This window comes from Tauraco erythrolophus, chromosome W (assembly GCF_009769465.1).
Source record: "Tauraco erythrolophus isolate bTauEry1 chromosome W, bTauEry1.pri, whole genome shotgun sequence".
Lineage (NCBI taxonomy): Eukaryota > Metazoa > Chordata > Aves > Musophagiformes > Musophagidae > Tauraco > Tauraco erythrolophus.
In genome coordinates, this window is record NC_141497.1 from 14,774,883 (window position 1) to 14,791,496 (window position 16,614).

Below are 16,614 nucleotides of genomic sequence, written 5' to 3' on the forward strand. Positions count from 1 at the left end.
CCCTGTCATAAAGATATCAAGTAAAAGCACCCTAATGCAGCATTTTAATATTCCGATGAACTGTGTCAATTTATTATGTTTGAACAAATTTTGAGGAGGTGGATAGCATTGACACTGGATCAAATTAATGGGTCTAGGGAAGGGATAACAATTAAAACAGACACAACCAAAACCAATATTTACCCACTATTTTGCAAAACAATAATCTGAAAGAAACACCCAGGAAAGGTAGTGCATGGACATCTTGTGATCTACCCTCAAAAGAGGAATCACAACTAAATTCTCACTGATTTAGCATATAAGAGGACAACATCCACAGATGAGATAGTTCTTGTTCTCTGAACAGAGAACGGCTACTGAGTATAGAGGAAAACCAGAAATCAAACAAGGACTGAGTTTTACTTACTGCAGTCAAAGGGGTTGGTGTAGGTATAGGAAGCAACCCTGCACCAGGCATCAGGCTTGTCATAGCAGGAGCAGGTGCCAAGAGAGAAAGGGCTTTGGCTTCATCTGGGATTTTACCTGAAGAAGCAAATGAAAGCGTTACACAGAGTCAGAACACTACACAGATGGTACTCTTTCTATGATTTTACAATTACCCTTGCATTTTAAAAAGTAATAAATAAGAATGAATCTATCTACCAGAATCTTACAAAGAAACAAATGCAAACTTAAATATTTCCTTTTACCCTGCTCTACCAGGAAAATCAAAAGTGAGCAAAACTTCAAAGACTAGCAATCTCATTAATGGATTATTTTAAAAACTGAATAATGTACACAATTATTTAACACTTTGAGCTATGGGTCACCTGTACTGGAAACTTAATGTTCATGAACCAAACGATATCAAGCATGGACGCTTTCCCAGGGCGGTGTTTTCACGGTGATCGAAAGTTGTTTTACACATGACAACCGTTCGTGTTGGCTGCATCACTAATAGCACACAGAACATCAGATATAGAAAAGAAGAACATTTTTTAAAGCTTAATCCCCAGAAATGGCAAATAACCAAATCAGTTTAAAAAAAAAGTGCTAACTGAAATTAGTGCACTTTTTCCCCCTCTGGTGTTACCTACTTTTGATGTAAAAATAAATAAAAATAAAAACTACTGTGACTCCACACAAGACATACTACAAGTGAAGTTGGGAGTGAAGGAGGGGAGGGCAGAAAAATTCAGATTTGTACTGTCTTACATTCTAGGTCACCTCAGTTTATCTGAAACTTTGATAAATTAGCTTTAAATTTACTGAGATTGAAGAAAATCATAACTGATTTGCTAAGCAAGCTATATTTTCTTAAAATATGTATTTCCTACTATTTCAACCATATTATATTTTTCATCATGCTAAAAGTTCAAGTAATATCTAATCTGAACTAAACGCAGGTTTCAAAGTTAGTTACAATTAAATGAACCCCCCAAAAAAAAATCTTCAAAAAATCAAAAGATGTAATAGTTAAGTACAATACAGTTAAATGTATGTATTAAATTTGAAATACAAAGGGATTTAAATTGGTACAAACATTAAACACTGAACTGAAAAACTACAGAAAGAAAGTTCTAATTATACTAGGCATCTATGATCTATTCAAAATTACTGGTGTAACTGTATATATGCTATCTAACTGAGCCCTTTGGTATTACCCCATGCACTTTATTAAAGTAAATGCTTTTATTTAAACATTGTTTTAAAAGTCAAGAACATTGTTTTAAAAGTCAAGGTATACATAAATACTGTGCCAGTGACTTTTACTGCTTTGGTTAAAACTGTATGTTTAAACTATAAAACACCTAACTTCAGGATTTTAAAACTGATATAGAAATATTGCTATCAAAAAGGAAAACATGAGATAAGTTTCAAAACACTGTGCAATTTTAGCTATATGAGTTCCAATAACTATACTACTATAAAAAAAAAAAAGAAGACAAAAGCGTTGCAAACCTGTTCTACAGATCTGCAGCAAGGACTGGGATACAGTTGGATATGACCAAAGGACAACACAAATCTAAATGAAAATTAATTTATATGTAGCATGGGTGGAATAGAAAAGATAAAATAACAGTACTCTTTCCCCCTCCCTCATGTCTCTTATTTAGATTTTATTTATGTTCATTTTTGAGGCACCTTGCTCCTTAACATCTAACAAACCACTTGATTTTGCTATCTAAAGGAGAATAGGAAATTAGCACTTAAGAATTAATCGTGCAATTATGTCTTCCAAGGCTTTTTTAAAAACATGCATGAATCTGAGTCATCGTCACATTGTTCAGCACTCTTTACAGGTCTCATTTTGAAGTCAGGCATGCAATGAGAGGTGTACCTGATTTGCCTGACTGCTCATGAGAATCAGGTACTTTGCTGCACATCCTGCCTATTATGTAGCTAACAGGCTTCCGAATATACAGTTCCAGCAACTATGTGTACAAATTAGGCATACAATTATACACTAGTTCTTCTGAAAATCAAAATACTTAAGTGTTTTCAAATGATTGATGAACCAGACCTTATCCTGAACAGCCAGCATCTTGCAATTAACTGAATACTCATACAGGTTTCTACAGGATCAACAGACATGGCTCAAGTAAACCCAATGGCAGAAATGACTGCTGAAGTGGTGCATCTGCATTCTAATTTAGATTCTTGGTCAGTAATGTACATAAGCATATGCCTAATTTAAGTATGCACTTACATACAGCCAATTTGATATACATTTAACCAGATAAACTTAAGAGATGCTTAAGGCATTCAGCCCTTTTAAATAGGAACCGAGTTATGCACATAACTAAACAGACAGGGAGTCAAGTTCAGAAATGTACTTAAATACAATTCTAAACTTTAAGCATGAGTCATCTTACTGAAATAGTCAAATTATTCATTTGCTCAAACATTGCTTAAGGACTCCATTGAACACTTTCAGGTAAGTAAACTATTATAGCAGCTCAAAAAATGAATAACATGCATATCTATATTATAAAGTCAGTAGCATTATTTTCAGAATACTTTGGCCCCTCAACAACATAATGTTTTCTTTTAAATACAAAATCTAGTTGGTCAGTTCCATGTCACAAAGATCTGCTCATTTATTTTATTCAAGAATGAGGAATCTTTATCTCTATAGACAGAATCCTGAAAATTTGCCTATATTTTCAGAGATACTGCCTTTTCAAAAGATCCCCCTCTAGTTTTTAGGATCAGGTCAAACTTTTTAACAATTCTATAGAAAATAAATTGTTGTGGGTGGGGAAAAAAAAAAACAAACCAACAAATAAAACCCCTGAAATATCTTGCAAATTTACTTCTCTGTTCTTTAGACAGTTCTGAAAAACAAATTAATGTGTGAGGCCAAATAACCTCACGAATTACAGCCTTTAAGTTTTGGAATGTTATCTCCATTAATTTATTTATAAAAGAAATACAAGTCCACAAAGATACAACAAAACATGTGGGTAATGACATAACAAATTAGGACACTTTAGTTTAAGAATAACTGTTTCAGTTTTTAAACTCATGGTATTTAAAAGTTGAATGGAAATAAGGTAAATATATTTATTTTCTAATAAGGGAAACAGACAAAATAAATATGCCACATCTATACCACATCCTTAGAAATATTTCTTAGAAACTTATGAGTGTTTAGTAAATTAGATTCTATGATCATTTATTTATTTATTCTTCACTTTGCAAAGGAATCTGGAAGCAAATGTGGATTAGCTCTACATTGCCTAGAGATACCTTATGCTTCTTCAGAAATGTACAGTTGTCCTAAATATCAGTTATGATCGTTACTTTTTTGTATCATCAAAGTGCTTAAGAGCCCTAGTCAACCTAGTCCATATCAGAATTTGCTAAATGCTGAAGTATCTGTGTTAAGCAGGTACTAATCACAGTATTTTTATCCCCCTCCATGTGCTCAGAAGAAATTAATTTCCTACTCTTTGTACTGAAACTACATGGTTAATCCTTCCCTCCCACCAAAACTGCTTCAGCAATAAGTACGTTTGTTTTAAAAATACTTTCCGTTCACATCTACTCAAAACATAATTAAAGGAATTGTTACTTTCCTACTATCTTAAATCAATGGAAAATGCACACTTACAAATAAAATATTTTCTGTATGATTCAATTAATGATTCTTATTGGATTTAGCAGCAGAGATTAAAGAGATTACAACTACTGGTAATTATCTCAACTGGCACAGCTAAATCCAACATAGATCACGAAGCAAAGCTCTCCCTAGCTGCAGTTCACAGCCTGGTGCATTACCAGTGAAATCAATTGGTCCCAATGCAGCTGGCTGGGAAGAGCAATGCCCAAGGACTACACACACCACCTGGTCCAGCACTTCTGTTCCAGGGCTTCTGTTACACAAGAAAGAACATAATTTAGGGATGAGAACCTTCTCAATCACTCCAGCATGAACTGCCAGGGCTTCTGAGATTGTGAGATGACACTTTTTTTTTTTTTAATCTCTTCTTGAAATAATCACCACCAGAGCATGTAGAAGTTCAATATGCACACATACATACACACACGTGCACGCAGAACTTTTCAATCTTCCCACAAATAACAGTGTTAAAAGACAATGTGCCTTACACAACACATTCCAACCAAAACCTCAGACTGCATTTGTACTTATGAGTGGTAAACAGTTTTTTTCTAAAAATTACAAAAACAAAAAGATGAAATCTTACTGCCACTGACCTCACTGGAGCAAGGTTTCATCAGAAGCAAAACAAATATTTCATGACATTCAATATTCATGAAAGTTCAATATCAGAAATAATTATTTTAAACTCTTCATATTAGACATAAATAGAAAGCCTTCTTTTAAACAGACCATGCAACCTAAAATAAAACTACTCTGCTGAGAAGAGGAAAAATAGCAGAGAAAGATTGTGATTTCTCCAGAAAGTGTTTCAACTGTCCTCTTCCAAGATAAGCTTATAAAGCATAACATATGAAAGAATACATCTTAAAACTGATGTATTTTTCACTATTCCAGTCTGACACAATGTGCTCATCTGTTGAATTTAGATGCTTAAATGTATTCCAAACCCAATTTATCCATAATTCATAGTATAAAACTTAGTTAATCATATTCTAAATTCTGTGTATACCATCCATAAGCAGTTTCAGGTCAAATTCAAAATGAAACACTGTGAACCCTTTACAAAACGTCATTTTTTCAGAACTGAATTACCAGTTCACAAGTACAAGGGAAAGAGATTTAACAGAATAAAACAAAAAAGGGAAAAATAAAATAAAATAAAACAAAGGAAAGAAAGCAAAATAAAATAAAAACAGAGACAGGGCGTCCATCTTCAGCAGGCCAGACTTCGATCTCATTTCCCCCATGAAGGTTTCACTTGGCGGCAGGTTTAGTGGCATGGCAAACAATGCCTAACTCAGGCAAGTGTAACAGGTCTGCCTTGGCCAGTCTAGTCATCTAATAATGCACAAATATCACACAGAGAAAACATACAAAACCAAATTAATAGTCAAAATCCATCTACTAGACAATGTGGACATAAAATTTAAAATTATTAGGGTGGCATTTTTGTTTATCTTTCAACCTTTGCGTTCTCAAAGTATAACACTTAAAGAAAAACCTACTGATACACACAAAAGTCATATTTTGACAACTTGATAACGTTACTTCATTTACAATTACATTTTTGTTAAATTGTTTATTAAATGTCACAAAATTAACATTGTTTTCATTGTGTAGTGATTCCCTCCTCGTACTCTCTTGATTTACCACTGTTTGTATTTAAATTCACTCCAAATTTCAGATTTTATTCTGATTTTTAAAACCAAGTTTTCAGAGTTCCATTTTACCTCTCCTCTATGTTCAATTCGGCGCATGAAATGTCTTATTACTGGCACTGTTGCTCATGGATATAATTTAACCTTCCAGTAGAATATAGCTATTGCTACTTTTAAAGCCTGTGATACACTCCACTGACTCCATTAAAAATGATACATAGTGAATCAAAAATGTTGCACTGTGGTCTCCAAAGCCATGCTTATTTCACAGAATAAATTCCTCAGAAACGTAAACCTATATGAACTCACATCTTTACAAATTAAAATTAGTGATTCTGTTAGAAAGTTACATGAAAACAGCATTCTGACTTAAAAAAAAATTTGACCTCACAATCCAATCACTTGTTCATCTAATTATGCATAAATCTCTGTGGGGTCCAGAACGATCTGGAACAGTGATAATTTTTCTGTAATACATTTTCTCAGAAATGTCTAATAAGTCAGCTACAAACAGGGTTGGAACAAGATTTGTCAGAACTTTGATTTTATTCTCCTTCCATTCATTGTCTACCATCAAGAGACACAGGAAAATGTAGCTTTACCTGCCTGTTGCCATATCACGTCAGGCAGTGATCTCATCACAAGAAAAACACCAGGAAGTGTTGTTCATTCATTAGGTGGCAATCTTTCCTCTCTGGCAGTACTGAACCAGTGTTAAGATCTTTTCAATGAAATGTAAAACTAAGATCCTGAAGAATTTGTAGTCAATTATTTAAGGGCAGTTTTTCAATAATAAGGACTCTGGTCTGATACATTTTGCCTACCCAAAGCCTCTACAAAGCTTCAAGTGGATACAGCAATATCCTCTTTGTGGTTTAAGAACAAGTTCCAAAAATAAAACCAAAAAGCTCCCAAAACAAAGCATAAAAGCAACTAAAAATCTAGGCTTCATAAAGACTTGTTAACATGCCCATATTAACAAGGCTACAAGAACAGACAGTATATTGTCAGTCATTTTAGAGTCTATGAAATTTTGGAGACTTGTCAGTTTGCTAGGAACACCCCAGACCATTATTACAGCAGCACTAATCTCATACTATCCAGATCATGATGTGGCAAACATGCCAAAAAATGGTACTCTGGGACCACTGTTAAACTCCAAGAAGTCAACAGTATTTTTTGAACCAAAATCTGAGTCTTGCAGTTAGAAATGTCCCATTAACAGGAGATATTTCTGGACTAGCTGCAGTTTATGGATCAATCATTCTAAATATCATTGTTCATGGCAAAACAGCTATCATGTTCAAAGTGAAGTTAGCTTCACTCCACCAGCTGGAATGTTTCCACTCTAAAGAGGCAAAAAGTCCAGATCCAAATGGGCAGACGCTCAATTCCCAAAATGATCCCAATGAAGTCAATGGGGCTCTGCCTAAATCCAACGATCTGCCTATAGTAGAGCCATGCTTCATAGAACTGTATTCAGATCTGAGTATATTAACAATAAGAACTACTTTGTATTCAATACATCTGTAAAAGTATGAACTCAAAGGTAGTTAAAGGAACACTTATAAATTTAGTATTCACCAAGCATTTTTTTTTAAGAGTTATAAAAATACTTTACACTAGAAGCATTCTGTGCAGCTGGTTGCATTTTTAAAGAGATATCTATAATCAAAAAGGAGTGCCAGTATGCATAAGAAAGCCTTTTTATTGCACACAAAGTAATATTTTCCACAGGAACAAGAAAGGAAAATGGATTGATTTTTTTTTTATTAAACTAGCAGACGAATGTTTATATTCAAACAGTAATTATCACCACAAATGCAAAATATTTTAGATTAGATTAATCTAAAACAGTCAAATGCATATACCACATCTACAAGACAAAATTGGGATTCAGTCTAAAAAAATTAGTATCTTAAAAAAAAAAAAAGCAACCCACGACAAACAAACCACCACTACACCAAAGGCAATAAATTAAGACCCAAACTGCAATGTTATCAGTGCCAGGAAATTGTGTAATCTTTTCAGTGCTCCATTGACTTCAGTGAGAACTTTGTGTGGGAATAAGCTTGCAAAAACACAAACCATATTGAAGGGAATTATTTCACCTTCTTTTCCCAAAAAAAATTTAATAACTATGGAAAATTGAATTACTCTAATTTAAATAAATTATTTTTTAATGCTGAATTTCAATTAAATCTATATAATTGTGTTTCTTAATTCAATTTTCAATTTTGTTTCAAGACTTTTTTTTTAAAAGCAATAAAATAAAATAACAACAGAGCACCACCTCCTTACATTGAAAGCTTAAAACAATTACCAGACAGGACAAAGACCAACATTACAGAAGAACGTCTAAAATACCAACCTTCTGCGCAGGGCACAACTATCAAAGCTCTGTCAATAAAAACTGTGTTTGTTAGATGCTGGGCCACACCAACACTTGATGCTTCACGAAACTTAATATAACATACTTTGGAGGAAAAAGCAAGAGGTGCATTGCTGCAAGATAAAAGGAAAAAAAAAAAAACAATTAGCCCTATTAAATAATTTTATGCATGTATTTTCAACTATTTTTTTTTTTTTTAAATAAAGGTTTTAGACTTCCTGGAAAAGTTACCCAAAGGACGAGTATAGAAATTTACTAATTTGCCTACCTACCATGTCATTAAAACAAGCATAGCATAGCCCTTCCTCCTTTTTAATGGAAAATAACAGAAGCCAAAATCCCAAATTAACAAGGCTGATTTTCTTCACAAATCTTGCCAAACATACAATAGTAATTTGGAATGTACTGGTGAAAGTAGCACATTTACTCAACACATTTGTCGAGTAAATAATTTATAGTTTATCTTTTATTCTCCAAATAATCCTTATTTAAGAAAGTCAAACAATAAGTCTAGTAATTTTTAGTAGGTCCTTCATATATTAGCCCATATTAACTGATACTCTGTCTTAGGCCTTCACGAAAGAAGTTTTGTTAATTCATATTAAGATAAAAGCAATTATTGAGAGTTCTTTCAAATGTTAGGTCTTAGTTCACTAATGTAACAAAAATTCTTTTTATCATCGGCCTTAGTTTGGCATAGCGTAGTACAGGATAACACTGGAGGAGGTAGAAGGAATTCATTATTAGACTAGAATAAAGAAGAAAATTAAAAATATGTATGTTGGGTAATTTGGTTTTCCATTAGAAAGTGCACCAACAAAGACATCAAACCACAATACATAAACTTTGTAATCTTGATCAAAACCAAAAAAGTTTGCTTTAAAAAAATGTATTCCCTAGCCAAGGTTTATACTCTTTATACAAGCAGTTTATTTATTCATATGAAGTACAGGTGAAGCCTTCAAAGACAGAATACAATAGGATATTGCTGGAACATCAGCAAGTTCCATTTGAAAAAAAAAATCTGTCTTCTAGCAAAGTAGTAAATAATGAAAAATACACTGCATGAACTGTTTAATCCTCACCCTCCTCAAATGAAACAGAAACACTTGTCAACTTTCTGGAAGTACCAGAAGCAGTTCAAGTTTAGCCCAATCCATCACAAGATTGTCCCTCAAATTCCAAGCAGGTACTCCCAAAGTTGCTGTATGGAATTAATTAGGCTTTAGTATTTAAATACAAACTCAGAAGTTTTAGACACATTATTTCATCATATTAATTGCATAAATGAACCAAGAACTTAGTCTGAGGGAGGCAGATTGGTACATTTCTGGTTACCAGAAGGGTAACATCTAGGTAAAATATCTAGAGAGCCGGCCAACTTCAGCATGGCAGAAACATTTATGATGGAAAAATCTGTGAAAACAGAGACAGGAATCAAAAATAAACAGGGAGTGGGAGAAACATAAATATGAAAGTCAACATTATACAATTTTGAAAAACATTGCAAGATTACTACATTTCTTCTGTCCGTTTAGTTTGTCTGTAGTGTTTTCAGAGTCTCAAGTTTTCACATTATGGAAGGAAATAAACGTATAAAATGCCTTTTGAGCCATCTGTAAGGTCTTGGTTCAGAACACTTTCCATCAGAGCTGACAAAGAGCTATGACTTTCTCAGTACTTTTATTTGGAAAGACCATACTGCTGAATTAGAAAAAGAGCTTATGCACTTTATAAAGTGTACGTATGCATGTACATATACATACATATGTTTATATATTCTGTTTACTGTTGAGCATCAACTGAACTAGAAGTTCTATTAGAAATAAACATGCCCAGCAAAGGCAATGGGATTACAAATATTACAGTAAATCTTTTAACTTGAATGCCCTTTTTCTTTTTATACATGAGACGATACATACATAAGAGAACACAACTTCACTCTGCTCTGCAAACTCATGCTTCACTAAATAAAAATATTTTGTGTGCACACTGAATATATGCAATGCAGAATTAGAGAGGAAACAGGTTACAATTCTACACAATGCAACATGTAACTTTATTTCATCACATTATCCATAAAAAAGTTAGGATAACACTATTTTAATATTACACTATATTATTCTTGAAATAAGAACTGTTGGCTTTATTTTTTTAACCACGTGCTTCTGTACAAAGGCTAGTAAACAGGGTCCTAATCTCAGTGAAAACTTAACTTGGGTAACACAATATTCTGGAATGACTGAAAGCTACCATGCCACCTTCCTCTTATTCCTCAGTATGAAATAAATTTAAAAGAGCATATTAATATTTGTCCTTAAGTAGCCAATATCCATGAGACCTGTAATTCACTTTACTATGTTTTTCAGCTAGAAGTCGGACTGTTCCATTGTCCTGGTTTCAGCTGGGACAGAGTTAGCTCTTCTTTCTAGCAGCCAGAAGAGCTCCATGTTTTGGTTTGAGTCTGAGACTTGCTCTGAGAAGAACGCTGACAGCGCACTGATGTTTGTAGTTGGCACTGAGGCCTCAAGGACTTTTCAGCTGCCGTGTTCTTGCCAGTGTGCAGGAGCACAACAGGATAGGGGGGAGCATGGCCGGGATAGGGGGTCCACAACTCTCCTTATGATTTGAACTTGGACTCAAGATTGAGGGCCAAATTGGCCAATGGAGTATTCCATATCATGCAGCATCATGCCTAGTATAAAAATGAGGGTCAGCTGGAAAGAAGGGCCTTTGCTCTTTCAGGGCTCTCACTTTCGGACTCTCAGAGTGCTCCCTCTCTCTCTCGGCCTCTCGCTCATCTGGGATTGCGGTGTCGGGACTTATCTGTTTCAGGATCATTAGTGTGGGACGAGACTGGCCTTGGTCACCAGGTGGTGAGCAATTACACTGTGCATCACTTGTTTGTATATATTATTATTATACATATATATATATTCATATATTATTATTAAATTGTTCTTATCTCAACCCACGGGTCTCTTTTCCTTTTCTCCTTTAATTCTCTTCCCCATCCCCTGGGAGTGGGGGAGGGTGAGTGAGCGGCTGTGTGGAGTTTAGTTGTTGGCTAGGTTAAACCACTATATCCATGACAGTAACAAAATTCATGCTCCAGAATACATCAGAAGTTTGGATTGCTTACAGAAATGTTTTTAAAGCTAAGACTGGGATGACAGGAATTTTTGTCTGATGTTGACTCTAATGTAAAAAGCAAACTTCCTTTTTAATTGAATTAATAGAAATAATTTATTTTTTAAAAAATCTAAGCCTTAAATTGTTAAACACCTAAGGGAAAAACAGGAGCAGAAATTAATTTTAACAAATTGCAGACATCTACTGTAGCATTTTTTTGCTTGGGATACCTTTGCTACCCATGCGTCTGTCAATGAAACAGTATTTTCTGAATTTATCATAATATTATTAAAATATATTTTCAGAGAGTCAATAGGAAGTATGTTTTTACTATTTCACAAGAAGAGCATTAGATTAAATACTTAATTTTTTCCCAAGGTAATAATTTGAAAGTCAAGTCAAATGTCCAAAACTATTTGTCAAGGAAATGCATATTTTTAAAAGTTACACATAAAAATTGCAAATAAAACCAAGAGTAAAATAAGTAATCACAATCCCACATCCTATCTCTGAAAAACTAAATTAATGCAGTAAAGATCAGTTCTAAATGATTATAATCTTGACATTTCCAAGTCAAATCCTGCTATGGTAATGGATTTTAATATTTTATGTGCATACAGACTGGCAAAATTTTATACATAAGCACAAACATTTGCATACAAATGTCAAGAAAATATCTGTCTTAAAATCTGCTATATAACTTAGTGAAAAATAAGAGCAACAGCTATAACAAAAGATATAGTAAGTCAGGAGAAAACAAGTATATTAAGTGTACTGTGGAACAAGCCCAAAGTAAAAACCTAGAAAATTGTACAAAAATCACCATAAATCTATTAGAGTGTTTAAAACTTGGTAAGGTTGTTTTATCTTTACATGAATGGATACCTATTATATATACTTTATATACATATTAAATCACATTTAATTTTTCTGAATGGTCCTCATTCAAACCTACTCAAGTATAATCCAATAACAGATAAAAATGGACAAATATCTTTTTTGCTATTTAGTTAAAAAAAATGTTTTCCTCTGTCGTCTTTGTATTAAAAGTCAAGTATGGATGCAAATGACTCCCCCTGCTCCTTTCTGCTATTTCTATTTAATTTTCAAAAGGAAAAAGAAAAGATCAACAGTTTGAAAGGGCACGTCTGTCATTCACTTCCTAATACAACAGATGCGTTAAGAAAAAAACATTTATTTTCCTCCCCTGTTCTGCTGGCCACCACCTGCTTGAAAGAAACACTGAGGCTTACAAAATAACAATATTATCTCCCATTTGAGTGGATTCCTCGCATATAGTTGATGTAATGAGGACAGCTACAATTTAGAGAAACATGTAATATCCGTTATTAACTTTCATTTACTGCAAACATCTTATCCGAGGCATTTCTGAGCACAGGGCAGGTACCGTTCCTCTGTTAACAGCTGTGCTGGCTTCTGTTCGAGCAGCCCTTTCTCGAAGGAGAAAAGAGCCCTTCGAACAAAGAGTTGGTCCCGCCAGCACGCATCGCCCGGGCGGCGCGGCCTGGCAGCCAGCCGGGCGGGGGTCGGGCCTGGGGCGCTCCCGCCCGACCGCCCTCCACTTGGGATGAGTCCGAAAGAAGAGAAAGGTAGACCACAGAAAATAGAGACCTGCACCGGGGAAGCGGTTCGGGGCAGTCTGGGAGCACGCTTCTTGCCAGGCCTTAGGCTGTGACTCAGTGCCGGCAGCCCCCACCAGGTGGCCGCGGCTCTGGCCGCCACCACGAGAACACAAAACCCGCCTGTTTCTACAGGGTGCTCCGGAGATGCCACGGCTGCTCCCCTCCTCCGGACCAAGGCCGCCATCTTAGGTCCGGGCGAAGCCCCTTTCTCCTAACACTCCTGCCCCATACAAAGGGGTGGGACCACGTGACCCCCTCTCCCTGTGCGGGAAATTCTGGTGCCCACACTCAAGATGGCACATACGGCCTTTTGCCTCTTCTCTTCCCTTCCCTCCGTCCTCCCAACCCCTCTAGACCTCTTCCTCATCTCAAGTCTCTATAGCTCCGGAGGCCAGCGCAGGCCCTACTTACTCCGGGGGATAGAGGCGCAACTCCTCGATATCCCCCAGGAAGCTGAAGAGAGTCCTCATCTGCTCACTGGTCACTGCCGAGGACAGGTTCGTGACCTGGATGACAGACGTGGGGCCCAAGGGGAATCCGAGCGGCACCCCGATCCCTCCGCTATTCATCATAGCGGAGCCACGATGCACACAGCCAGAGAGGCAGCCCGACGACAGAGAGGAGAGCGCGGCACGTGCCAGAGCGTCCTGGCGTACGGGCGCTCTAGCGGCGAACTCGACTGCTCCCTGGAGGTGTTTCTGGGCGGGCGGCCGTTCTTCCTGTGCCGGCTAGGGCTCACGGGGGAGCGAGCGCCCTCGCTCCGCACAAACGGGACTCCGAGGTCTGCCGCGAGGACTCCCCTGCAAGAGAGGAGGGGGAAAAAAAGTGCCTCTCTTCCTTCCGGTTTCCCAAAGAGCCAGCCAGGCTGCTGTTGTCGAAGGTATGCAGGTGGCGGTCATGTCTACGAACTCAGAGAGGGCTACATCAGCCTGGGTTCAGAAGATTATGATATTGTGGAAATCTCCCAAAATAAACACTTCCATGGACTCATGGGAAAGGGCCAGACTTATAGTAGAAAGAACAGAAAGAATGAATAAAGTTCGGGAGGAGGGCAATTATAGCTCAAGCAAAATGTAAAATAAAAAGAAAAAGGGTGGATTGTGAGAAGTAAGGAAGTGGTTAAAAAAAATTTTGCTTTCGCCTACAGTTGATTAACAAGGCATAACAATGACACTTATGGTTAAAAATATATACATAATCCCCGAGAGCAGTGGAAAGTACATTGTAAATCTTTGAGCACAGTAAACTCCTTACCCGAGGTAAGAAACTGACGGACTGAAGCCAGCTGGAACCAGAGTGGGGGGGGGGGATGGAAGTTCATGCTGATGAAGACTCCTGACTTCATCCACACCGACCCCTGGGACGACCACCAGGACCAACTGTGCATGATCGGTGGGAGGGGGAGAGATAAGGCAGATCTATGTAAATACTAATTGTAATACCTCCTCCCTGTCCCCAAGATAATAATGAATATGTAAAAACATTTATGAGTATGTAACAGATTATAGTATAAATCACCCCCTGACGATTGTGTTGGCACCTCTGGCTACGGTCATGTGCCCAGCACTGTGATCTTTGCTCCACTGACTTTGTCCCCAAATAAACTACGTGAAAACTATTTACATGGGCTCGTTTCTCACACAGTTCAAGTTCTCTTTAAAAGTTAAATTGACTGGAGAAAATAAGACTGAGCACTATGCACATGGGTGATCAGTATTAAGGATCTAACTGCAGTCTTAGGTGGTAAAGAACTGTGTATCTTGGCACTGAAAGACTTAAGGTTTCAGATATGAATATTTTAGTTTTTAAGAACCTCCATACCTTAAACCTGAACTGAGAAGGGACTGAAGTATTTTTTAAGCTATCTGCACTGAAAAAGATTGCAAATTTGTGATACTTACATGAGCAAGTAGCTCAGTTGTTATGGAATCTCCATAGATAAGCCTGGGTAGTGCTTCCTTTACTGATGCTTAGTGACACGCAGAAACAAACTCCACAACTCCCAGAGAGTTGTAAGTCAGGTATGTTTATTGCAGCACTGGGTGCAAGGGGGATCTCTCCTCCACAAACTTGCACACCCTATCACAAAACAAGTGCCAATTTATGATGACCAGATGGTCATTAACAGTTCCCACTCCTTCTCAGGTTGTTCCTTGTTGTCACTCACCAGCCCAGGCCGCAGCTCTAAGGATATCACCACATCTCCCCCAACCAGAAGGAAATGGCCCACCTTTTGTAGGCAGGGTCTCAACCTTAATTAGGAAATCAATCAATTCAACCCAGCTGGGCAATCTGGGCAATAGCCACAGTTGCAATAGCCATAGTTCCCCCTTTTTGTTTTACCAGTTTTTGTTTTTAAAGGAAGGTGAAGGCTTTACAGTGAGCAGAGACCCAGTCCGTTCATTCCAACTCCAGCACACTTCCCTCCTTTGGGCTTGTGGCTTTACCTTCTTTACCAAAGGACTCTCACTCCAGCCCTGGCTTCTCTGACTAGGGAGTCACAGTCCTCAGGATCTCTCAGACATATCACATCAGGGCCACCAGTTGTTGCTCATCAGCCTAGGCTGCAGCTCCCACACCCAGGAGGAAATGGCCCACCTTTTGTAGGCAGGGTCTAAACCTTAATTAGGAAATAAATCAATCAATTCAATCCAGCTGGGCAATAGCCACAGTTGCAATAGCAATAGTTCCTCACGGACAATAGGTCTCAGGTTAACAGTTCCCGTTATCTTTATGGCTCTAGATGGCTACTTATCTGCTCCTTCTCAGGTCAAGCTGCCCTAATGTCATCATTCAGGAGCCTCTTATCTATTTTGCTAAACTATTTGCTGTGTTGCACTTGGCCTTGTTGAACTTCAGGAGGTTCTCACAGGCCCATCTCTCCAGCCTGTCAAGGTCCCTCTGGATGGCAACCCTTCCCTCCAGCGTGTCCACCACACCACACAGCTTGGTGTCATCTGCAAACTTGCTGAGGGTGCACTTCATCCCACTGTCCATGTTGCCGACAATGATGTTAAATAGCACCATCCACAGTACTGACCCCTGAGGAACACCACTCGTCACTGGCCTCCACTTGGACATTTGTTACCCAACAATAAAGGGGTTAAAGTTTTGTGTAGCAGTTTCATGAAGGGTTCAGTCGGCAGTAGGTGATTTACACATACCTAAAGAAACTAACAAGACGTTCATCCTTGAAGCTGCCAGGAGTGATTAAAACAGAGACTCTTTATCAAGAACTGTCTGCCCTTGGAGGGAACATCCCAGAAACTGCAGAAACTGCATAAACTTTGTTATCATGTTTTTCTAAACTGTGAACATGCAGTGACTTGGGGGAAAAGGTAATTCCGGCAGGGGGAGATCGCGACCACCGACTCACGGACCACCTACCCTAATTACACCCCAGACCCAAAAGAAAGGGGCGGAGGAGGAAAACTGAGCATGCGAAGTGATTTACATGAAAAGCGAGAGAAAATTAACCAATTGTTTAAGAATATGTAAATATGTTATGAATTATGCATGATTGTAGTGTATAACTAATTTTCTGTCCAGAAGCCGGTGTGCACGCTAGGAGGAGAAATCCCCCGTGCACCCAGCGCTGCAATAAAGAATACCTGCTTTCTAAAACTTTAAAACAAGTCTTGGAAAGTTCAGTTTCCTTTTCAGGTATCAGATTTGGCGACC

The 16,614-nt window shown here is 37.5% G+C and overlaps 1 protein-coding gene across 4 annotated transcripts in view; it reads right to left on the reverse strand.

Annotated features, from left to right (window-relative positions):
* The window catches only part of LOC147526229 (uncharacterized), a 43,698-nt gene extending 30,167 nt beyond the window's left edge, over positions 1–13,531 (reverse strand). For all 4 annotated transcript variants that reach the window (XM_086630198.1, XM_086630199.1, XM_086630196.1 and 1 more), the window contains exons 1-3: positions 13,345–13,531; positions 8,138–8,271; positions 407–522 (exon numbers count right to left, since the gene is read on the reverse strand). In XM_086630198.1, coding sequence (XP_086486324.1) covers positions 407–522; positions 8,138–8,271; positions 13,345–13,505 — 411 coding nt within the window. In that variant the 5' untranslated portion in view covers positions 13,506–13,531. The remainder of the gene's footprint in view (positions 1–406; positions 523–8,137; positions 8,272–13,344) is intronic.
* Between the last annotated feature and the right edge of the window lie 3,083 nt (positions 13,532–16,614).